The sequence below is a fragment of the Empidonax traillii genome, unplaced genomic scaffold, assembly GCF_003031625.1.
Source record: "Empidonax traillii isolate 1590-97213 ecotype Southwest subspecies unplaced genomic scaffold, ASM303162v1 scaffold161:size1573837, whole genome shotgun sequence".
Classification (NCBI taxonomy): Eukaryota; Metazoa; Chordata; class Aves; order Passeriformes; family Tyrannidae; genus Empidonax; species Empidonax traillii.
In genome coordinates, this window is record NW_020955354.1 from 1,023,783 (window position 1) to 1,049,588 (window position 25,806).

Consider the following 25,806-nt stretch of genomic DNA (forward strand, 5'->3'; position numbering starts at 1 on the left):
CTTTTGTTTTAATTTTCATTATGCCTTTGGCTGTGTAGCTGCTCCAATTTTTTTATTAGACAGTAGTATATAAAGAGGCAATAGAGGGTTAATTGCTGTTCAGGGAAAGTGTTTAAACAACAGCACCAGCCATACCTTCTAACAACAACAATTTCTCATAATGTTTGTGCTTTTTATCTTTAGAATTTATCCGTACTTCCAATTCGTGATTGCATGTACAGGTGCAGTAGAGCTTTTGTAGTCATCGTATTTTTGTTCTTACATTGTTTCAGTTAAGTATTCAAGATTTTATAATGATTTTTCAAGGTTAAAAAAGGAACTCTCAAAAATAAAGTTAATTCACACTCCGGAAATAAGGGATACTTGGTTTGTTGTTTGCTGCAGGTTGTTTTGCATGACTTTTGAATCTCCATGTATGGGCTTTATTTCTCATTGCGACAGTTTTACAGGCCCACAATAAAAACTTCAAACGTAATTGTTTTCAAAATGAGACCTCAGGAAAAAAATCAAAACAATATTTAAATGAAAAATAATTAGGAAAACAAAATACTGAGTAGTGCTGATGGAAACTACAGGGAATAGCCTAAAGCTGTGATCTCAGAGCAGAAATAAGGCTGAGTCTCTACAAGAGGAGTGGAGCAGCGCAGAGTAACTTGGCAAAACACAGAACCTGTGATTTTTATAATAAGCAGTGATTCTGCAAGGAATGTGGTCCACCATCCCCTGTCAGTAGCCAGCTTTGTTTGCTCTGGCAGAGGTAAGGAGCTAACAAAATTTATCTTGATGCTATTTCTCCTAAGCAAGTTGTTGTCTCTTAATTACATATTGAATAGCAGCTGGTGTTTGAAGAATTATCGAATAGAAACACAGCAGGGAGAAGTGTGGCAATATTGATGCAAGCTGATACTTTTTCTGCTTGTGGTGGTCTGGAGGCACTGCCCTGAACTGGCACATCCTGCTTCTTCCTCAGCCTGGCCTGAGGTGCCCAAAACATCAATTTTGTAACAATAATGTCAGGCCAAATTTAGCTCTCCATTTTGATTTTGTAATACCAGGTTTTCATAACTCCTTGAACACGTGGAACTAAACTGTTTCCATCTCTTTTTTCCCTTCAGTCACTAAGGGGAAAAATATTGAAAACAGTTTCCTGCGGGAGATTCAGCAAAAGCGTTGCAGTGCTGCTCTGTTTGTGCGATGAAATCAAAGCAGCTACAAACTGTCCGGTCTGTTTTGTTATCTGAGATTGAGTGATCTGTTATTTCAGTGGAAAAAAGGAGACACACTGGTTTTTGAAAACCCCTGGTAGTACATAGCTTTTCCTTAGGTACTGAATCACCTTTAAAGAACTCTGCCTTGGTAACCCCAGGAGAACAGCATTTGTCTGCCTCACACAGGTGATGTAAGAGTGAATGTGTTAGTTTATGAAATCCTCATATATGGCAATACTGCAGGCAGGTTTTATAGCTTATCTAGAGGCTATATGTATGTTAAATGGTCTTTTTAAAACTATTATTTTTCGAAATCAGAAAGAGTAGGAATCTTCTTACTCTAAATCTCTACCTAGGCAGGGGAAGGAAATCAACTACAAAAAAGACCATTCTATCTTTCCACTGCCTTGAACAGCTCTTCAAGCACAGATTGTCTGAAATAGCTGCCATAATATGTTTTTACTTTTCAGACCATGGAGCTCAGAGAATCAGTTTTTTAGTATCTACATCATCTCTTTCCTCCTGGGACTAAAGCTGGTTACCATAGCAAAATGGCAAGGAAGCTGCTAAGCAAGTAGTACCATTTGGCAAATAGGATATAAATTTATTTTATTAAGAGAGAGGACTGTGAAAAAAAAAAAAAGTTCTATTAGATTTTGTTTGTTTGTTTGTTTGTTTGCTTTATTGTGTTTTAAAATACCGCTGTAGAAAATGGTTGTGAACGTATATTGAAAATGCTCACTAACAAGGGTGGGTACAAATAGTAGGAACTTCAGTTTTAAATCTCTGCAGCTCTTTGATACTTTCACAGAAAAGTTACACAGTAACAGAGAAATTACACAGTAATTTCCCTCCTTACATTTCCTGGTGTTGCAAAGATACCACACAGTGAATTAAATGAGCTTTGGCTTAACAGAATACATACAGATAGCTGTCTCCTGCTACTTAAAAATTACATTGCAGTACAGCTTTAGTTCCCACTTGATGAAGCCTGGTCATCCAAGGCTGTCTTGGAAATCAGTCTGTGAAGTCCCTTGCGTTTGTGTAAAGTGACGTCAGTGAATGTGGAAAAGTTACTGCTTTGAGTTCCAAAAATATTATCACTGATGTCAAGTCTGATGATGTTTTTTGTACTCCCTGTTGATGATGTTGGGCACTGTACAGTGTGAATCACGTGCCTTGAGCAGCACGGCTCGGCTGTTTAAGGCATCAGCAGAGCAACAGTATTGTTGTGGGTAGACTCCAGTGGGGGATTTTTGGCACAATACCAATTTGTTGAGACAGACCAAGGAAGAGCTTGTGTTCAGGACTGAGGTGTTCCTCTTTACTGCTGGGTAAACTCTTGATATGTTGCCTGGCATCTAAACCAGCTGTCGTTGGTGCAAGACTTGAGTTACCATTTTGGGGAGTTTCTTTTGGGTTTGTGCTAGCGACTGTAAGTGAAGTCAAGTCTCAGAGTCTTGAGATTAAAGCAGAAAACTGTTTATTTCCCTTTCCAATGTGCTCAGGGTATTCACCTCAAGAGTTAGGATTCGGGTCTCTCATTTGACTGAAATATGCTGAGAGCTCATTCTGTGTGTGAAGGGAAGTCAGGATTGTTATCACCACTGGCCACACCCAGCCCTGCAACTTATACGATCGTTTGGTTTGCCTTGGTGAAGAAAGGACATACTTTGGCATGAATGCCACATGGTTCTCTTTGAAAATTCTTGAAAGTGTCATGACCTTATACATGATTACAGAATATCAGGGAAAAGCTTATTGCTGGTTTTTACTGAAGTTATAGACATGAACACAAATCTACCCATTCCAGTTCCATACAAAAGAAATGTTGTCAACTGTTCTGAAGGGAAACCCTTTAACAGGCATAGACCTACAGACAGAGAGATGCGTTTTCCTGCTTTGTATGCCCTGTCACATTTTCTTCTTACTGCACCTCTGAGTATGTCACATGGAGAGAATCTGGGTATGCAAAAGATGCTATTTAGCTTTAACCCCTTTGAGCACATATTAACCATATTTAACTTGTAGAAGTGCTGTTCACTGACTGAGAGTCTCAATCAGTGTATCCGTGGAGTGGGAATCGGAGTAACTCCTAGGAAAACCCTATTGTGACTCCCTTTTAAAGCTTCATTATAATAAGTACTGTTGGGGTTTTTTTCAATAGGGTATTTTTTTCAAAGTTTTTTTTTCCCAAGGGGGGATTTTTCATCTTTAAAAATTATCGCTATCAGCAAAAAATTATGATCAAATGCCATGGATGCAGCACTGGATTAGGGTAACTGGGCAGGATCTGGGTGGGGGTTGACTGGTGTCTCAGCAGCTTGGAGGGAGAGATGGAGGACCTTGGATCTGGCAGGATTCAGCTAGTCTCAGAAGGAGCTGAGTGAGAATATAATTGTAAAGGGAATGTGTGAGTTTAGGATTAGGATGTATTTTATGTCCATATGTATGACTTGCATCTTCAAAAGCCCCATCTCTGTGCAAACTGTGGCCTCTGGATGCAGGGAGGAGTCTGTAAGAGTTGAGAATAATATCCTCCTTGGAAACCAGTTATTTGCAAATACATAAAGCTGCCTTTGGTGATAATCACCTGTGGGTGTCTGTAACCTGCAGGTTATTGCACTGTATAAGTGTGGTACCCCAGTGTGGGAACTCACTGCAGGGACGTAACCCAAAATGCAGCACTTGGATTCAGGAGCTTGGGAAGTTGGAGTGTTGCCATCTACTGGCAGCCATCCATAGAGAGATGTCCCTCATCTGGCTGTAGTTTAAGGTGTTGTTTATTTTAAGCTGAAAGGTGGTGTTTTTCTGCCTAAATCCTGTTTCAAGTCAGAGTTGTTAATAAAAGAATTGTCGCTGTCCTTAGCATGTGGATGTAGTCCAAGAGTTAGAGTAATCCCAGCTGGACTTTTTGGAAAGGCTGTTGCTCTTGAGATGTGGGACCATGTTTGAGATGGGGGTGGCTTCCCTCTCCTGCACAGTGTTGGTTTGGGGAGTCCTGAGCACCTCCTGTGAGCTCATGACTTGAGGGGTGCTCTGCAGCTCTCCTGCCCTTCAGAGCCTGGCTCTGTATTTTCAGGGAATGGGCTGGTCTGGAAACTACTTTTTTTATTCTGCAAATAAAAAAGTAATAAAGGCAAAGGATATATTTGGACTCATTAGGGAATAGACCAAATATCTGTATTATTAAGAATCTTGCAGGTCTGACAGTCTTTCTCCCTAGAAGAGATGAGAAGTGCTTCAAATCTGCCCTCAAAGGGAGATCCAGTACAGCTTGTGTGGGTCTCAAAAAGTCGTACTGTGACTGACTTCTATCAAGGGAATTGTTTACATTATGCCATCAGAAGTGGTTTTGAAAGTTTTACTTCCACCAAATGCCACCAATAGGCATGATTTTTTTTTCCTTTTTATTAAAAAATAGTTGGAAAATAAAGGATTGCAACACAAGTTTTCAGCAAAAGTTATGTGACTATTTCCTTACTAAACATAACCCACATGGGAACAGAAGAGTGATGTAGCTTTTCCTTCTTGCTTGTCCAGCTGAAATATACTTCAGACTTAACACCTCTTCCTGCAATCATTTCACAGAAATGTAAAAAGCTTATTTTTTCATCTAGTACATAAAAATTTTGAGTTGGAACTAGATTAAAAAAACTGCTTCAGTTGCTCTTAAACCTTGTGAATATCAACACTTTACCTTCAGTATTTCAAGCACCATTTCAAAATAATGGTTTAGTGTACCTTTGATATGTTTTCGAGCCAGAGTTGTAGGCACATAGACATGGAAATACTCGTGTTCCTCTGTCAGATTTGTCAGCACGAGTCATAGCTAGCTTTTAGTGACAGACCAATGATGCGAATGATGCGTTTTTAGATAGATTTGTGTCACAGTAGTTCCAAGATAATGGATAACCAAAAGCAAGATTACAGAATTACCAGAGGAACTGTACTTTTTATCAGTGAAGTAATACACAGTGTTAAGAACATATGTTTGAGGCCATATATGGTAATTTTATGTTTTAAAGACTAGAGAGGTAAAATATACTGGAATTAAGAGCTTGAAATTTAAATGTGTGTTGGATTAAGGAGTCATGGAAGGGGCTGGGTTCTGGCTAGTGCTTTGTTACCAGTGGCAGTTTTCCAAAGTGTAACCAAGTATTTTTCCCCCCCCCTTTTTTTTTTTTTTTGTTGCAGCTGGTCTCCAATGTTCTCATCTTCTCCTGTACAAACATTGTAGGCGTGTGTACCCACTACCCAGCAGAGGTGTCCCAAAGACAGGCTTTCCAGGAGACCAGGGAATGCATACAAGCCAGGCTGCATTCTCAAAGGGAAAACCAGCAGCAGGTAAGAGCAACAATCGGAAATAAGAAATGAAGTTGTTGAAACAGAATTAGCATGCAAATTGTTCCCGTAGGATGGGATTTGCAGGCTTCTTGCTTCGTGAGTAATCCAAGCAAGAACGGGTTGATGGTAGAGGACAGGATTTTTAAAGGTTTGAAAGAGAGCTCAGGGGTGTAGTTCTTCCCCAATACCCTGATGGACTTTTGCAGAGTCATCAGCATATCCTGTGGGATGTGCTCAGCGGGTTAAAATTACGCAGTACACAGAGTGTCTGCACAGGTTTTTTGTACCTATCACTGGAGACGTGTTGAATGCAGATATAACACGCAGGCTTTGGACTGACCCTCTTTGGAAGGTCAAAGCATGGTGTGAATTGTCAACAAAGCCACTGCCAACAGGTAGCTGTGAGTCAGGTTTCAGAAGCAAAAGGTAAAAATTGGTCCACAGAACATACTGTTCCTTGATGGCTCCAAAGAGGGTCCTCTTCCTGTATTTCCCAAAGGTTCCTGTCTGGTTACACCCTTCTGTATACCTTATTGGCCTCAAATGAATTGTATTTGTTCAAAGAATAAGATTCCTCACCAACTTCATTGGTTTTTCACTGTAGAAAGACCTCTTGGTGTCAGCATACAGCTTAGTCATCAGGGGTACTGAATGTATCTGCTCCGCTAAATCATTTGTGGGTTCTCTTGCAGTGAATCTCTTGTGTCCTCAGAATTAGACAAAAAGATGTTTGGGGGCAGCTTAGCTATTCCCTTGCTAACACACATGGCTGCCCTGCAGTACGTCTCACAGTGGTCTGTTCGGTGCAGTTTAAAATTAATTATGGAACTGAGTTTCCACTCGTCCCTTGGGAGATATCTCAGAGCTTGGTTGTGGGTTTGGGGAGAGGTCAGGGGAATGAATCAGCTGGAGAGTCTTTGAATCTCTGTGGCAACGCAGCTTAATTTTCCTTCATGTCTCAGCCCATCTGCATCTATGGATTTGACTTTTGGCAGTGTTTCATGAGGTATCTCTGGCTGATATGCTTGCTATTCAATCCTTACTGTAAAATAATGTGTACACATGCTTTATTTTGATAGGTTTTGTATGAAAATTAGATTCACACTCAACTCCTTTTTCCTTTGCGACGAATGCAGTCTCAGAAAGATGAAACGAGCAGCCACTCCTCCTTCCACTCCTTGAAATGGAGGAAAGGATTAAGCCGAGAGAATACACCACTTATTGATTACAGCTCTGTCCTCCCTGCTGAGAGACTGCCTTAGCAGCATGGCTCAAATGTTTGGGCTCTTCTGGATTTAGGCGCTTCTGTCTCCAAAGCCCTGATAAATGCCCTCACTTAATGCCTTTTTCTTCTCCCCCTCCTGAGGAAGTACTATACCATACAAAAGAAAGCCAGGACATCAAAAAAACATGGGTCAAATCCAGTCACTGACAAGTGTTCTCCAGTTCTTCCAGCAGTAATTCCGGGTCCTGGCAGCTGGGGACTCCTGATGAGATTGTTTTGCTGCCACAGCCTGCACTGACACTGATCTCCAGGTTCAGTTCAGATGCATCCCTATGCATAATGCATTGAGATAATCGTGAGGTGACAGCAGACACAAATAAGGGCAGCTCAGCCCACACCTGGGAGAGCCATTCTCCAAACAGGGATGGAGGAAAACAGAACTGCACAGCCCAGCACTGTTCCAGTTGCTTGTCTCTTTCTGGAGGTGTGATGGTGCTCCTGTGTGCTGTGCTCTGTTAAAGGCAGTCAGATTTTCTCGGGCAAATGAATGTGTGTTTTCCTTTATCAAGAGTCCACCAGCACCTGAAATTAGCCAGAAAGTAAATAAAAAATCCAGAATTGTCCAATGCAGAAGAGAGATGACTTTCATTACTAAGGTAACTTAGGGCACAGCCATAACGAGAATCACTGTTGCTTGCCCAGAGTTCTTCACAATCTGGAGTGAGCAAATATTTAGCATTTGGGAAAGAGATGTGTTATTGGGACTGCAAAGCCTTATTTTTAGCATTGCTTGTCTTTCGTCTTGGAAAATTCTCCTTTTTTTTTATCTCCACATCACTTGTAAAAAGTAACTATTACTAAACCTGAATTCAAATGGATAGTCTTAAAATACTAAATAACTGCAGTGATTTGAGGTCATCTTGGGAGAGTATGACATAAACAGTTAGAATTCCTATGTAGTGCAGGGTTATTGCAGGGATCTGTGTGCCCATGTACACATACATATGTGTACGTATGTAAAGAGTAGGTCTGTGTTGTACCCTTTCATCTGTGCCTGTTCTAGAGACTACTGCTCCCTGGGATGCATATGTTTAATGTATAATTCAGTAGAACTGTACTTGCATGTTGTTTTGAAGTGAGAGCTATATATGAATTTGCTCTTGCTTTTTTATCAGGTCAGAATGCTCCCTTGTTAAACTTATAAAACAACAGTCCTAGTCACCTCACTGTTGCATTATAAATGATTTTACAGGAGAGCTGCAGGATTTTCTAGTCATTGTATCAAAATGAAAACTGTACTCTAGTGGAGACTTTAATTTCTGTGCTTCATTTGAAATAAAACAGGGATTTTGTTGTTTTGAGGGTCTTTTAACAAGGTTTGTGCTTTACAAATGCACTTGTTACAGCCTTCTCCTGTTAGCTTCAGAGGTTATTTTTGGTGATTGTGATGCTCCAAACAAACAGAATGAAGATAATGCCCAGCTCTGTAACGTGGCTCAGCTTCCTAATTAGTCACTGCATGAAGGGATGTTGTGCTACATGCATTTGTTTCACCTGATAAGCCTATCTTATTCCCTCATTATTAGTTCAGAGAGGTGTTAGTTCAGCTCCTGATCTCAAGTGTCTTGAAAATACCGGCATTTAATCTGGCAAGTGCCTACGGTGTCAGGAAGAAGGGGGGTGGGGGCTCTCAAGTAAAAGTTACTCAGAAATGAATGTGAAAATCTTGTGGGGTACTAGTAACAGGCACTCCTGAACATGTCCCCATTCTGAGAGCAACTGAACCCTCCGTGCTCGTGCGCTTACAAGGAACGTTTCAAACCTGTGGGTGCTCCTGAACCTCCCATAAAGCTCCGAGTTATTTAGAGGGTGTGTAAAATCACACAGCTTTCACACATTTGAGGATGCCTATTAGAATATGCAAATGAGAGCAGCGTATACACAATTTACTCTCGAAAGCATACAAATGTGTTGTGCTTTTCTGCTCAAGGAGTGTGCTAATAGCTGACAGAAGCCTAAGGACATGTGCATGATTCATGATCTTCTTTAGAAAAAAAACTGGGTATGTAAGTGATAGCTGCTGCAGTATGTTAGAGAAGGTGAGAGTAGTTTGAAAAACAAGTATCTTCTCAGGACTGCTGCAGTTTTGAGCAGAGATAGAAATCCCTCCACACATCTTCTGTGTTATTACTTTGTCTTCAGAGACTGGAGGCAAGAATCCATCTCTTTAAGGTACACACTGAAGAGGAAAAATAAGGAAATACTGGGCAGTGCTGCAGACTATAAAATGTCTCAGTGCATGCTGAGCACATTTTCAATGAATTCATCTTCCTCTGGTTTCCCCAGAGTTCCTCTCTCTCCTTAGTGGAAGAACTTTCAGATAAAACTAGGAATCAGAAACCAGAAATGTGCCTACAACTGTAGTGTGGGCAAGTGGTTTGGTGATATGAGTAATTAGGACAGGATTGCTGACCCCTCTGAGTCAGGGCTGCGTTTAAGCCCTGCTGCTCCCTGTGCTGTTGAGAATTAATGAGCTGTTAGATAAGGTTAGGGACCTTCCTTTGCTCCACATTCTGTCCGTGTCTTCAGGAGCGAAGGCCCTTTTCTTCTCTCTGTTCACTGCAGGTAAAGAAAAATAATGACAAAAATGGCTCAAATTTCTGGGATTCGTCAGCTATTCCAGAGCACTGCCTGCAGGTTGGACCACAGTGGAGCTGATCCCAAAGGAGGTGCTCCCCACCTCCTTAAGCCATAGCAAAAAACTTCTTTTGAACCGCAAGGGGTGTGACTGAGAATAGAATGAAGCTCTTGGCAGAATTCTCAGGTGTGATTCCTGAAATACACAATTGCATCCCTGGGGCACAAATTGCCTGCAGGTTTAAATTCTGTAACTTCTGCATGAAATTGGCAACAATTTAGAATAATAATAAGCACTTGCTTTTGTGTGAGTTCTTAGGAAAATCACCAAAGTCATCATTTTGTCATGTGATTAATTTTGTAAACTATATGGAACAGTTTGCAAAATAATGCTATAGAAGTCACACTAAAGCTATTATCAATAAATAAAAGTGCCAAGTGAGGGGCACAACTTGTTGATGACAAGGCTGGTTATTGAAAATACTCTCATAGGTGAGTGGGTGGGTTTACAGGTCTTGATGCAATTGGGCACTGATAGTAGTTTTAAGCATAGAAGTATAATAATGCTTTGTAGAGTCGGGCTAACTCTTCATGATAGTTTTATCAGGGCATTCCTTCGGCTTTTTAGCTGCTAAGAGCAGGTTTGTGCCTGCTGGGGGAATGTGCTTAGATGATTAGATAAGCAAGGAAGGAATTTTAAATGGTGCCCAAGGGTGTTGGGGTATCATTCCTCTGTTAGGTAAAGAACTTGGTGGTGGTGTGCAGAGGCTGTGTGGGAGGTCAGACAGTACCATTTATCACAGTCCTTCCAAGAATGGTGCACAGACACTTTTTGAGTTGCATGGTTCCTTCACTTGCAAGAACTGGCAACCACGAATCGTAAGCTCAGTGCATCTGGAATGAAAAATAATAATTTTTCTTCTAAGATCATTGAATTCTTATTGCAGGGTTGGGACAGAATTGCGCATGACTGGTTAGGGGATCATCTGCTGGGTTTATGGAGACCATTTTGCTTGGTTGTTCTCATCTCCCACCAAACTGATGACTCACTTCTCCCCAGTAAGGAACAAAGTGTGTTTGTTAACTGGGCAGCAGGTGTTTTAATTGGTTCATCTGTCTGACTCCACAGGAGCGTCTCCTGCTCTCTGTACTTCCTCGACATGTTGCCATGGAGATGAAAGCTGACATTAATGCCAAACAGGAAGACATGATGTTTCATAAGATCTACATCCAGAAGCATGACAATGTCAGGTAAGAACAGCAGCCCATCTCCCATCCATGGGGCAGGAGGGACCCTCCCAGTGCTTGGCACTTAACACCCAGGGACAAAAATGATAGTGCCACATAATCCAAAATAAGTGTAAAGACTCTCAAGTGTCACTAGTTGACTTCTGAATGTTTCTTTATAGGATGGTAGGAGGATTGCCACATTCCTGCAATATCTTCTTTTGGAAAGCAGCTTTAACTGATTTCTTTTGTTAAGTTTTCCTTTCCTTTCTGTTTTTCTGGAGTGAATGTCGGTGGTTTTGAGAAGGTGATATGTCTGGGTTCAGTTATTTTTTGACTGTTACAGGCATGCTTCTGATAACACCTGATGGAATTCAAGTCGAAGATTGTGAGCACTTTCCACAGGGTGGATTGTGGATCACAGCTGAGGTTAGGATCTTTTGCAGTGGTTTCTGCCAGTTTGGAATTACAAGCAGAGGGTCAATTAGTGAGAGCCTTTGGCAGCTTCTCAGTCACCTGGTGATGTGTTGCTCCTTGGTCTACCTGGATGAGAAGGACAGTGTGATGTCCAGTCTCTGGCAAGCCATGCAAAATCAAACCCAGTCCGTGTTGCTGGGGTAGTCCAGCCCTGTGAGCTTCTGAATCTCAGCTGTTCCCACTGTCCACTTTTGCAGGGAAGAGGCAATAAAATAGTATTTTAGTGCCTTGATAGCTTTATAGGCTGCAGTTACAAAGTTTAACTTAATCTTGATGAATTTTTCCTCTGCTGTTGTACCTGATCTCTTTGGGGATCACTTATGTCTCAGCTAAACCAGGTCCTGGAACTGTGTAACAGCTCTGTCAGTCTATAAATACCTCTATGGAGACATGGAAACTGGGGACAGAGAGCTTCCCTTCTTCCCTTCTCCATCTCCCCTTCCAACAAGAGTTTTTCCTGTAAATTCCTTGTGTAACCCTTCTCTCTTACACAGCTTTAGTGTGTTGGTGAATTGTATTTTCTGATACTTGGTGCTCAAGAAATAAAAGGGGTTTTCTTATCTCTCTAACATACTGCACCCTCCAATAGTTGATGTGGAGAAATCCTCATGAAATTCTGATGCATTTGAAGACATTGGCTCAGGATTGAGAATGGCAGGGAGAGGTAATGTACAAGCAGAAAATTGAGAGTTGCTCACTGTTGAATGTAGACTCATAGAGAAATCACTGAAATCAGGGCAAGTCTGTGTGCTTTGGGTTTTTTTTGCTCGTGACTCAGTAAAGAGATAAAGATCCACAACAAAAACATTATCAGAAATCAAGAACAATAATGGTTCAGTGATGAAAAATAAAGAATATATATGATGATGAAGGGGAGGGGAACAGGCCATGCCGTGTGCCCTCAGCAGACTACGTTCTACAGTCGATTATGTTTTGTGTCTTCACATTTGTTTTTTCCTAAATAACACTGAGCTTGTCCAAGAAGGTGTGTAAATTTCTTCAGATAGATAAATTTCTTGTGAATTACTTTTTTCCAGTACTCAAAGGTCAACTTGACATTCAAACTGCATGTGATTCATCAGATATGGCACGAGACTAGTCATGATATGAGACTATGGTATTATAGTCTTTCACATCAGTTTCCATATGTCCTTTGGCAGGTCTGAAAGTTGTTCAGGACGGTCAAATTTTAGCAAAGGTGATCAACTCTTTAGGATTATACTGATTTAAAATTTTAATTATATGACTCACAAAAACTGCATAAACAATAACGAACTAATTTTACAAATGAAAAATGTTAAAGGGAGGGGGGAATCTGATGGAACAATTGTGATTGGAAAACATAGCCCAAAGGTAATGGCTGGTATGGAGACACGGAAATCTCAAAAGATGCAACAGAAAGTGGCACGTGGTCTAAAGTATGGAAAGAGAAAAGAGTTTGCAGTGATTTTCAGTGACGGCTGTGAAGTAATGTGGAAGGTGAAACACATGTACATAAATGGGTATATGGACCTTGGATTGTCCTGATAGGTAGTTAAATGCAAACATTTAATTTTGACATCAGGTATATTTATTCAATAATATAAACATTTATGTAATAGATTCACTTCGGTGGCCTAAAAGTAATTTTAACTTTGTTCCTCACGGTAATGAATGTTTAGGAATCAGGTCCCTGCAGGTGCTGACTATCTCCAGTGCAAAGGGATGCTAAGGTTTCAAAAGACCTTGCAAGGGGAAACGACTTAAATGATATCTTCCTCAAAGTCTGGGCTTTGCTGCCTGGTGCCTGTGAGGTCCAAAATCAAGGCCCACTGAAATCATGGAAAAGGCTGGAAAAGTGAGATAAGAAGCAGGAATAAAATAGTATGTGCTGAGAGCAAATATAAAGTAACTTAGGAACATCTCATCTTCATGTACTTTAGGGAAATGAATAACTAAGTAAGAATACTGAAAAAAGGAAACATGATTTGGAACAAATGACTCATTTCACACTAGGAGTTCAACATGGAGCCTTTGCTCTTGCCTGGGTGCACTGAAACCGCCTCTGGTGGGAATGACTGCGGATGATTTTGAAGCATTTACATGCACACAGAAACACACTGGAGGGAGGAGGTAGCATCTCAATGATGATTGATTAATGACCTGGCTGAATAAAAGCAAACATGCTCTTTACTTTGCGCGGGGAAAATGCTCAAGGGGAGGCTTTTGAGATGAGAACGCTCCAAGCAATTTTGTTTTGTGTTCGTCACTACTCAAAAATGTCGTAAGATCTCAGTTTTTATGAGCTAAAGGTTATTGTGTCAAGGCAATTGAGAAGTATGTGAAATCGGTGCAAGGGTGCTGTGCCCAGCCATTGAATCTGGCTTCCTGTTGATGATTTATCAGCAGGAGCATTTCCTCTGCAGTTCGTAGGAGTGGGAAGGTCTGCACAGAGGTGTGGGTTTTCCTTCTCCTTCTGCTGTATTCAGCAGTTCTTTTTTCTCACTCTCCCAGGTTACTTATAATTACTTTCATTGTAAATGAAAGTATATTGGATGGGAATTTTCATTAGCTATTGAGTTAAAAGTTTGATTGCTGTTGTAATGCCTGGAACCTGAGACCTTAATTTTTACTGGATGTTCAGGGTGAGTTTGCTCACCAAATTCACAGTTAAATAGATATAATGAGCCTCACTGATACTGGAAGTTTCCATCCAGCTGGGTTTATCTTGGGTCATTTGAACTTGGAAGGCACAGGAGCAGATCCTCCTGCACTTGGCCTGGTTTGACATTTTGTATGGGAGAAGTGGTTTACTAAATTCTGCTTCAGATAAGATTAAATATTTTAATTTTCAGGGATGATTGGGTCTGGGCTTTTGGGACCACCTCTAATTTTAATTAAAAAACAAACCCAAACCACTCTACCGTCCGAAACCATTGTTCTAAAATTATGTGAAGTTAATGTGTGTGGGCTTTTTTTTTTTTTTTTTTTTCAGTTTTAAAATGAAGTGTCTTTAACTGTCCCGTTCTGCTGTGATGTGCTTTGTTTTAGATACTGGGTCACATGCTGCTTTTTTTTTTTTGAGGTCTTCCTCAAGTACCAGTAGTAAGTCTGTAAAACACAGCCATGATCCTTTAATGAGGGGCAGTTCTGCCATGGTATTGCTTGCTGTGTTACACTTCTCTTAGAGGGAAGGCTATCTCTGTTCGGGGAAAGATTTTTTTATGCAAAATACTGTGAGTGTTTTTGACCTGAATGGGTAAAAGCAAATCTTTTTTAAGCCTTATCAGGACTTCCTGGGAATGAGTTCATAATCTCCTGCTTATTGTTATGGAAAGTTAAGTTCAGAGACTAATTTATCCACAGTGAAAATATAATTTCCTGTCATTTTTGGCAGTAAAATTTGCTTCAGGATTATGTTCTTCTGAAGAATTTAGGGTGGTGATGAAACTAAGATGAAGATGTTTGGGGTTAATACACTCTTGATGCACACGAACAGAACCTTTTAACAGAGAAGGAAACCATTTCCTGTCCTGATTTATTGAATGAGAAATAACTTTGACAAATCCAGAACCTCAGAACGTGATTTGACCTTTCCCACATATGTGTTTGTGTTAAATATAAAGTCTATTGTCATAAGCAATCAGGAAAGGAGTTCCCAAGACTATGCAAGTAATTTTGGGTAAACAACAAGGTGAATTATGTAACTAAATTGGTTCATGTTATCATGAATGAGATTATGTTTGATAGACAAACCCTAGAATATGCATAGATAATATTGTTTATCTATCATGCTTCCCAGGCAAAATTTTAGATGTTTTACATTACTATTACTATTTATAGAGTCTCACTGCAGTGATAATGGCTTTAATGTTATCTAGGTTTGGCCAAATATAGTAATCTCTGTGCTATAAAAGGAGGCTTGAAGTCCTCTGTAAAGGGATAAAGGTTGGCTTTGTCATTGAAATTCCTTTGATGAACTGTTTCAAGAAGCTTATTTTAGGGCTGGCATCCAAGTGCAGTAAAAGTGACAGTTTCCTCTCCGCTTCACATAATTCTTATGAATCATGTACTCAGCAACATTAACCTGTTCTCAGAGTTTTTTAAATGTCTTGACAACTTGAACTAAACCATTTGCAGAAATGAAACAAACCATTTCCTTTGTAAATGAAAAACATTTGTATCTTGTCTTCTGATTTAATAACATTCTAACCCCCCAAAAATTCCTCCCTTAAAAATGACCGAATAGTTGCACTTTATCTGAGTGTCAGAATATTCAGACCAGCTGTGTGTCAACTTAACTTCTTCCCTTACAGGTGTGGTGATGCTTAATTAATTGCTTATGAAGTGCGTTAAATTCTTGGGTTGCAAGGTGCTGTGGAATTGTGAGCTATGACATTTGAGGAAAATTTCAACTAAGCAAACAGCTTTTTCCTCCCTCCTCCCACTGTCCTCGCACACAGAACATCCAGTCTTAGTGTTTCTTGGCGGTAAAGAACTTATCAATAGAAATAGTAGAAAAGAGCTGCACTCTGATTGCAGCGAGTAGGAGGGTTCCCAGGACGCAGCTGTAACTGGGCACGTTAGGGCTGTGGCTTCCCAAAGCAAGGTGCTGCTTAGTGGTATATTCATGTTTTGGGGGCTTGCTAACGGTGCCTCTTGAAATGCTAAATGGGTTTATAATGAGGCATATCCTACCGAGCCTGGGTCAGACAGCAGGTTGCCTTTGGAGGTGGTTATACCAATGGAGCACTTCTGCTCAGGAGCTCATCCAAACTCTGTTTCCATACCTTTTCATAGGAGGTTATTGAAGCTAAGCAGAAAACAGTTTAATTTTACCATCCTTAATAAATAAAACTATGATATGGCAGTACTTCTAACAGCTCTTCCATGGATATTTTCACTGAATTTACAGTCTCTTGTCTCAGCCAAAGCTTGTGTAGTTTTCATTCCTATGGAAGGCCTCTCATTGCCAGGAAGGGACAGGAACAGTAGCTTTTTTAACATTTACTGTATAATGCATCTGTCTTCTCATCTTTTCTTTTTTGTGGGGAGGCAGAATGAAAATTTGATGGTTTATGTTTGAAGATGAGGAGGAGCAGCATTAAGAAGGAGAAAGCTCAAGAGCTGGTTTTATCCATGTCTTGCTTCCTGGTGCTGCCAATCTGTGAGCTTTGATTTCCTCCCAGACTGTGTTCATGAGCTGGTTGGTTGTTTCTCAGAATGGAGTCTTGGAAAGACCTCTCCCTTCTTTTCTTTATTTGAGGCCCACAAGCAGTAGAAAGTTACTTTTGCAGGTAGGTGGGGGGAAACTGTGTAGGTTTTATGTGAGTTCAGAGGCCCCCAGCATGTAATTGCTGTAACTTCTGGTTGAAGCTGTAGGATGTGAAAAGTGAGTAGGAGGGAAATGAGCCTGCCCACACCTTTCCCCAAATGACAGCAGTGAGTTTTACCTATGTGGGAACTCTTCTGTTTCTGTCAAGAGCCAGCTCCTTGGAGCTTCACCTGCACCTTCTGGAGGTGAGTCTTTGCTTTTTAATGTTTTTTTCAAAAGTTAGCAGTAACTTTTAGGAAGCATGGAATTAGGTTTCACCCGTGGATGACAGTGAATTACTCTGCTCTTACCACCACTAACCACTTGATTCTTCCTAGCCAATTTGTTGTTTTCAAGAGGTAAAAACAGTGTCTTGGAGAACATCATTCAAGCTAAAAAAGTGTGTAAAGAAATTCACTTGTTTTGCAGCCATTGTTACACCTGGACTTCACATCAGAGCTGTGCAGTAAGGCTGGCCATTAATATTAAAGGAGTGTTTCAGCCCACAGTCACTACCTCTTAATAATACATTTGTCTTAGTGGTTCAGTCATGAAAACTTTTAAACCAAAGAATGCAGCAGGTTTATGTATTTTAGAAAATCTACCTCTGTGCATATGCACAGCAACCTTTTATAAGAATAAATACTTGTTTAAGTGTGATCTTCCTCTTTGAACTGGGAATATGTTGTGATCTTGGTCCTTACTGGGAGCCCCTGGTGTCTCCAGGGGCTTGAGCGAGCCTTGTACTCTCTGAAGAACAAAACAGATAAATAACTGACTGCAAGGCACCCCACTGGCTGCATTGCTTAAACATGTGTGTTGTAATAAAGATAATATCCCAAAAGTACAGCGTGCCAGGTGACTGCAGATCTGCAGCCACCAGCAAGCCATCAGCAATTAGGAAAGGCCTGTGATGTATAATTCACACCCTGCTATTCTGAGTTTACACAAGGGCCTGTGAGGTTCACAAGGTGATGGATTGAAGAGTGTTAGATGTTTTAATGATGAAATACTGTGAATAGTAATTTGGAGAGAATTATAAAGGTGCCTGCAGAAGTTTATGGAGCAGTATTTTAACTCATCAAGGTTATTTGAATTCCCTTTTTCCTTCAATAGTACTAAAAATAAATTAAATTTTAAAATGTACATCTAACTACTAATTGGCCTGATTAAAGCAAATGTATCAAATTTATAGGGGGGGAAAAAAGCACAAAATTATGTTTATTCAACTAATTCACCCCCAGTCCTCTGTATTCTGCAGTAACCTTGACAAGAAAAATTGAGTATTCTCCGAACAAAACTTTACTTTTGTGAAGAGTTACTTTTACAGACTTGCTTTCCTCCTTAACGACTTGGTTAAATTTCAGTTGATGAACTGCTTTGTCACGTAGTTAACATGCAAAATGGTTTTAAGAACATTGAGTTTATATAACCTTTGAAGAGGTTCTTGTCAAAATCATCCTACCTTTTTGCTTCCTCCTTAGGCGATAATGACTGAAAAGCAAAAATTAGTTAAACTTTTTATTCCGTAATGCACTGAACTTTGCAAAACTATTTGAAGCTGTCTTATAGAAGCTATAAAACAGAGGCACAGTTTTAGAATGGAGATGGATTAACTTCTCTTGTCTTATACTATATTTATATCCCTCAACAATTGCTGCTAATTTGTGCATCTGTTCTTACTGATGTATATATAATTTTGACACTGGATAAATAATGAATAAGAGACAAAAGCTGAAACCAATTAGTGGAGAAGAGCTCTCGAGTGGTCTGGCATCCTGTGACTCGAGTTAGTACATTGCTAACTTGAGTTTATGTCCTCCAGTAACTGAAAGTCATACTGTATGTTTTAACCTTCCTCTTTTTTATTAACTTTGCTTTATAGTAAGTGGTGAAAAACTTCAGGAGAAGCTGGTACTGACTGTGCAGACTGCATAATTCCATAAATGGTGTTTTTATAATAAACCAAGCTAAGAGTAGGTCACTTCAGAAACAGAGCTAACAGAAACGAGGAGCACCAGAGGACTGCACAAAAGAGCACAGGAGGCAAAAGACCAAAGAGATTAAATTAATTTCATTGCACGCACCCCATTAGCATGGCATTGCCCTTGGGGAAGGATAGAATAGCTCTTTTTAGAAAACAGGGATTTTTCTGTGTCCATTTGTGTTTCTGTTGCAAAGCCCAAGAAAGATGCACACAGTTTTAAATGGCAGAAATAAGGATTTATAAGACCGTTGAGATTCCGAGAACTTGGAAGTTTGCAAATCGTTTTCAGAGATTAGAAAGAAGCGTATGTGTGATACTATTTAAAAAGTAAACAGAATATAGGAATATAGGTATTATCTTCCCTGGCCAGCAGGGGTCTTTTTGATTGCTATTTATGTACTTGGCAAATATCTGAAGCCCTTAAAGGCACTGAGAAATTCTAAGGATGTTCTTGACCAGTAACCATGTCCCCATTTGAACCAACCTCCTAAATGAACCCCTTAAGTACATATGAGGATCAAAGCTTGCAATCAACTCCCTCAACTCCAGTTCTACAGAACTGACCCCCAAGACCAAACACCTGTTGCGGTGATCACTTGTAAAACTTGGATCTTTGTCATCAAAATATTCTCTCTTAGCCTTCTGTTGCAGAGATCTCCCCAGAAAGCAGCATACAGAAGGCTGGATGACCAGGGTTTTGTTTGGATGTCAGATCATCTGTAAATGCCTCTTTGTCCCCATCAGTAGTTTTGCAGAGCATCTGGAACCACAAACTTGCCCTCTCACATGAAGAGGAAGGTTGAATTCCCCAGTGGGGAATTTTTGCAGCAGAGGTACAGTAGTGACACTTTGATCCACCACTGTCAGCTCATTCTTTTGGGGTTTTTTGATTTTGGTGATTTGGGTAGGTTTTTTTAACTGTGAGCATGATTCTTTGCAGAGGCTGATAACACACTGGCTCGATTCCTGCTCACTTTGGAGAGATGCTTTGTAGTATCCTGGACCTTGAAGGAGCTGAGCAACCTATGTCCAGAGCTGATGGGATGTTAGTGGGGAGGGGAGGTAGGCAAAAAATACAATAGAGGCAGAAAAATTTTGGAAAGAAAGGAACAAATTTACCAATTGTTGGTAATGACCGGAGGAAAGGAGGAGGGAGAATGGAAACCAGATGGAAGCAGTTTTAGATAGTGGACATTTATGTGCCATAGCAGTTCTGGTGGAGAGTCTCCAGTCTCGGGAGCATGCACACCAATGCACTCCTGCTCTGTGCCTTGGCTGTTTCCAAAGAATGAGCTAATAAGAATCAATTTGTTGAACAAAACAAACAGAGCTTTGGCTTCTGCTCAGGGGAACTTGAGCAATTGCAGCTACAGATCAGTCTTCAACAAAAGCCAAGAGCTGATCCATAAAAGTATAATTACTCTGTTTCATTTGGAACCTTTTGTCCTGGATTGCATTCAAAACTATTGTAAGCCCCTTTGTGAGATCCATTTTCTTTCCAGGCAGGAGAAAAAAAGGTCTTTTGATTTAATAGTTCTACTTTGTTTCAATTAAAAAGGAGAAAAACTGGAAAAAACTCACATAGTCCTTGCCTTTCTTCCCTAACATGCTTCCCTTCTGCGGAACAGCGGCCTGCAGGTCACAGCTTAGGATGACAGCTCTCATGTAGAGAAAAAGTAGTGTTATGGAGTATAAATGCTAGGTGATATTCTGTTTTAAAGTCCAATATTCCTTGAAATTTTCATCTGCAAACTGAATAAATTTTGTTATTGAAATTGGAAGTGATTACAAATTTCTTGCCATGCCCAGAAACATTGAAATCGCAGATGTGGCTTACCTGCTGAGCTGCTTTTTCTTGCAAGTATGTAATGGTGGAAGGAGTAAATTGAAAATGGTATTTTGTCCGAAAAATTAAAAACTGAGATTGACAGTGATTTCTTTAACTTAACTGGGTAGTGAGACTGATTAGAGTTCAGAAATGCTTGGTTCCCCTTACAGAAAAATCCCAAAGACTAGATCTTGAAGGCTCTTGGACAGCTTGGACTGCTGAGGAATTGCAGCAAAGGAACTATCAGGGAGTGTGTGCAAACACGTGCTCTTTGTGCTGGGGACTTCTCATGAGTGCTGGCTGTATCTGCAGGGGGGTGAGCGCTGCATTTTGGCTGGGCTTCCATTCCAAAGGGGCATCTTTATGTTCCTCACTAAAATGAAAACCCAGCGAAATGAATTCATTCAGTTGACATTCCACATGGCAGAAATTCCAACACAGAGGTAAGTGAAGATCTGAAGAAACACAAGTGATGAGGCACACCGTGCTCATCCGACCCACGTGTTGGTGTAGGTTATCTGGATCTGGTTTTCCCATGTACCAGAGGGCGTCTGAGGCCACATCTCCTAGGAGAGGCCATAAACGAAGAAGGCATCCTCATTCTCTTTTGTTAACTGTTTCATTTTTTTATATAAAAGAATCGAACCCCGGAGCAGCGGCTTGAATCCCACTGTCCCATGTCACAGAGCGCACCATAATCAGCAGGGCAGAGCAGAGCACTTGCTGTCTTTGCCTCTAATTATCCTCAGTATTTTATATGTAATGAGCAGCTGCAGCATGAGGTCCTGAGGGCACCCCTGTTCCCAGTCCAAAATAGCCAATTGTCCAGTTCAGGGTGGATTCAGGCAGAGGAAAAATTAGATCCATGTTTTCTGGCACCTCGGGTGAAGGATCCTAAGGGACGGTTTCCTTGCTTGCATTCTCACTCCATTTACTTATACATAGCAGGCATTTGAAAAATAGTGAAAAATTGAGAATAAGAGTTTCTGTATGTATTTCTGTACCTTAAGGATGTGCCGGTCTGTTGTGACAGGATTTTATCTGTCAGGATAAAATATTTGGAAAGATCTGGCTACAGTCGTGTGGAAGGCAGCCCAGATGTGGTAGGGATGATCTTAAATGCAGGACACATACTGTTTCTTGTTGTAGCTGCTGACTTAGTCTGAGCCCTGTCTGTATTTCTTAATTCAAACAAACAACAACCAAAAAAAGAAATTAAATAACAGTCAAGTATTCCTGTAAGATGCTATCATGGGGCTCAAAGTGAAGTGAAAAATGTCCTACCCGGGTTTCTGACCTCAGTGGCCCTTGATTAACCACAGTATGTCCAAAGTAGCCAGGAGATGCAGAGGCCAGGCAGATCCTGGGGATGATTTGCTTTTGCCTTTGACTGCTGTTAACTTCTTTTCTGGTTCTGTTTATAAGGGTTCTGGTGACTGGCTGTTGTCAGCAGGATTTTTTTTTTCCGTTGCATAAGGACTGAGAAAACAGTATCTGTCTGACTCTTCCACAGTGAATGGCTTTCAAGTTAAGCCGTGGCTGCAGTTATTGTGCTCTAGCTGTGACACTATAAATAAAGTTATTAACAGCAATATGTAAATGGGTTTCTATTTTTGTTCCCTGTATTGTTTGCAAAATCTAGGGCAGTTATTCAGTAAGAATCATCTGCTGTTTAGCATTGAGCCTACCAGCATTTGATGCTGTGTGGGCTGTTACTTCTTTCTTTCTTTCTTTCTTTCCTTCTTTCTTTCCTTCTTTCTTTCCTTCTTTCTTCTTTCTTTCCTTCTTTCTTTCCTTCTTTCTTTCCTTCTTTCTTTCCTTCTTTCTTTCCTTCTTTCTTTCCTTCTTTCTTTCCTTCTTTCTTTCTTTCCTTCTTTCCTTCTCTTTCCTTCTTTCTTTCCTTCTTTCTTTCCTTCTTTCCTTCCTTCTTTCTTTCCTTCTTTCTTTCCTTCTTTCTTTCCTTCTTTCTTTCCTTCTTTCTTTCCTTCTTTCTTTCCTTCTTTCTTTCCTTCTTTCCTTCCTTCTTTCCTTCCTTCTTTCCTTCCTTCTTTCCTTCCCTCCTTTCTTCTTTTTCTTTCTCTCTCTCTCTCCCTCCCTTCCTTTCATCCTTCTTTCTTTCCTTCTTTCCTCCCTCCCTCCCTTTCTTCCTTTTTCTCTCTCCCTCTTTTCCTTCCTCCCTCCCTCCCTTCCTTCCTTTGATTTTGGAATCCAGCACTTTTGCAAGTTTGTTTATTGTATTATATAAGAAATAGAGTAGCTGTCCTAAGCATTTTCAGTCTTCCGGAGAGTGGCTTGGTACTCAAGAATAGAGTCATCTGAACTGTGTAACTTGGTATCTGAACTAGAGGAGCATTAAAGTAGCCATAAAAACACCAAATACCACAGCTGCCATTTGCCTTGGTGCACATCTTGCAAATTCCTGTTTATTCAAAGATCTTTAGGGTTTGTGTTTTGTTTTCGTGCTTGTTTCCTTCCAGTGCCCTCTCCAGTGCTCCAGACCTGCATGACAGCCTCGAGCCCTGTTCATGCTGGAAACCTGAATTACCACGTTAATTCAGACAGTTACAGCACATACCCCGAGGGAGAGAGCAGATGTGTTGTTTAAGAAACACTTTACTACATCCACGGCCACTCCTGTCTGGAAGAGCAAATTATTCTAATCCAAGGCATCTGTTAGAAACCTGAATGTGTCTGTGCCAGGGACAGGATCTGTGTGGCTTTAGCATGGATACTCTAAATGACATTTCACGAGGCGGTTTGTTCAAACTTCTCCCTTCTCTGCAAGTTAATTTAGCTCTGACTTCCCCAGATCCCCTACAAGAAAGTCCCATCCTGTTTGTACTGTGACTCATCAGCCACAATTTGATTGCCAGCTGTGTTAGCCTTCAGATGGGCATGTGTCCTCCCAGGCACTTAAATTCATTTTCATACAGCTTTGTGAAAGGCCACAGTAACATTGGGATGGTAGCAAGCTGTGTCTCCAGTTTCCCTCCTCTCTTGAAGTAGCAGATAGTTTTGTGGTATATACGACAGATGAACATACAGGAGTGTTTTGAAGTTGTGACACCCACTGTTCTGAACTGAGCTTATCCTTTCAAATGCCAGGCGCTATATTTTGAGGTTTTTTGTTTTTCATCTTCAAGCCAAAATTACTGCTACTGCAGTGGCATAGAAAGGAAGGAGAAATTAACTAGACTGGCTTTGCATAGATGTAGAAAGATCTCACGCAGTAGCTTTCCTCTTATTTTTATGGTCTGAGACACATTACCATATTTAAAGTGGTCTCCAGGGTGGCTTTCTATGCTATAGAAAAGATCTGGTCAGACTCTATTGATTTTATTGATATTAGTTCACTGGTAAACTAATAGCTATTTACAGGAACTACATTTGGAGATAATACTTTGCGAATATTGAGAGCAGCAAGCAAATGGCCTAGTGAAATATCATAATGCATTAACACAGAAATTAAATTTTTCCAGTGGAAAATGCAAGAGAAAAGCCATTTCTTTATACACAGATCTATTATTCTGGTGGTGGCAATTACAGTAATTCTCTTGAAATCAAGTTAAAATTATATGCCTGCTTCATTATGAGAAGAAACCACTGATTGCAAAAATCGGGGGAGATTTAGTGGAAATTGAGAGACTCACATCTGCAGCGGGCAGAGCTGCCTCACCATGATCCCTGCTCCAGCATCTCAGGAGGGTTTGTGTGGGTGTTTCCTGGACTTATGAGGCCATGATTCACATTCCTGCTTTGCCATGGTTTTCCCATGTGTCCATGAACACCTTTATTTATTTTCTTTATTTACCATACTGCTGTCTCTGGAAAAAATAGTGTGGTGTTGCTTTTGTAGCACCTATGACATTTTAACAATTGGTTAACGCCACTGCTTACTGCCTATGAAATCATGGACGTATGCAAAGTATTTGGAATATGGGATATGTTAGGGGCTGAGGAGATGCATAGAATTCCATATTCCCTGTTCAGGGATCATCTTTGCAAAGAAATTCTCACTCAGTGAGATTGCCTGTACCGCCTTCTAAGGAGGAATAGTTGTACTGCTGATATCGATTATACATAATTTAATTATATTTACAGTGTTTCTCCGTGGCAGCTGCAGTTTTCTGGGTCACCAAAGATAGATGTCAGCTCAAGTGCCACTGATCAATTGAGATGTGATGGTAGAATCACATCTTTAAAAGGAAACAAACCTCTTAGTGTTAAATTGTATTTCTCGTAAAGTTGGGAGAACTTTACTCATGAGTTGAGGGTATCTATTCATTACTAGTTCTTGTCAGGTAAGATATCAATGTTGTGTACAACAACCAGATGAGTTCAATTTTCTGCCAGATTTTTTCCTTTTTTGTTTTATTCTGAAATTGCAATCTATCTCCCTTCTCACTGAAAACATCATGTGCTTTATTATTAAATTTATTATCAGGTTTATTTATTAATTAATAACACATTGATCCCTCAGTTAATGATCTATACCGTTTTCTTTGCAAATAGTTGACCAGGAGTTATGTCTTCATTTTAAAGGTCTCCACTGATGTTGTGTTGGTGTTTGTCACAAAGGTGGCCATTATGAAGTGTGCATGGTTAAGTTTCTCTAAATGCTTTGGGTCCATTTCTCTTCACAGTTTCATTGGTGTAATTTTAGAAACACAACTGCTCAATTACATTTAAAAGTGTAGAAATGAGGAGGCAGTGAGTCAACTCGTTGACTGTTCCAAAAAGGGCAGGAGGACTCATGTTCCTATTCTTCAGCACTCACTTTTCCCACCAAATGGCCACTTGGTATTCTAGATCTAATAAGTTCACAAACACCCATGGCAGTGGTGTGTACAGAGCATCTCACCACTTGTCCATTCTCAGCTGATCCATGAAAGACTCTGTGTATTTTGCTACCTACTCACTTTAGGAATGGCACAGTTGTTCTTTATTTTTTTTAAATTATTACAGTTATACACTACTGTAATGCTTTCATTATGCAGTGACTTTCCAGAGGGAAAAACCCTGACATGACAAAGCAAATAAATCCCAAAAGGACAGGACACTGTGACAGCTGGTGGAAAGAGTGAAGAAGTAAGTTAGTTTGAAATGACTGCTGCATGCAGAATTACTGCAGCTTTTTGGTTAGGGAGTACAAAAGCGTTGTTGTTTGCTTAAATATCCATGATACCAGGGAAGAACAGACTGAAGGCAATTTTCACAGCTATGAAGAGCTCATTCTTTCTCCATCAAATACAAAGACCTGAGCAATATGTAACAGAAAGCATCACAAAACCAGAGTAGATGATTTAATCTCTATACCATGTGCCTGATCCAGGATATACATGTGAAACTGTTAACTGTGACAAAATTCGTTACTCTCTTGCCTTCTCTGACAACTGATTGATTGTTGGCATACAACCTATATGCAACAGGTTGTCTTTTGCTTTAATGCTCGAGTTTTTGGTTGTTTCTCTTTCCTACTGTGCTGCTTCAGTCACTTTTGCAAGCCTTTCTCTTGAATAGAAGGCAGGGAGGAATAGTGTCTTCCTGCCCTGACTAGGCTACAGCTGTGTTCATCCC

At 40.3% G+C, this 25,806-nt stretch overlaps 1 protein-coding gene across 2 annotated transcripts in view; it reads left to right on the forward strand.

Moving 5' to 3' along the window:
* ADCY5 (adenylate cyclase 5) overlaps positions 1–25,806 on the forward strand; it is a 206,168-nt gene that overhangs the window by 114,827 nt on the left and 65,535 nt on the right. For both annotated transcript variants that reach the window (XM_027885097.1, XM_027885098.1), the window contains 2 exons: positions 5,406–5,555; positions 10,547–10,668. In XM_027885097.1, coding sequence (XP_027740898.1) covers positions 5,406–5,555; positions 10,547–10,668 — 272 coding nt within the window. The remainder of the gene's footprint in view (positions 1–5,405; positions 5,556–10,546; positions 10,669–25,806) is intronic.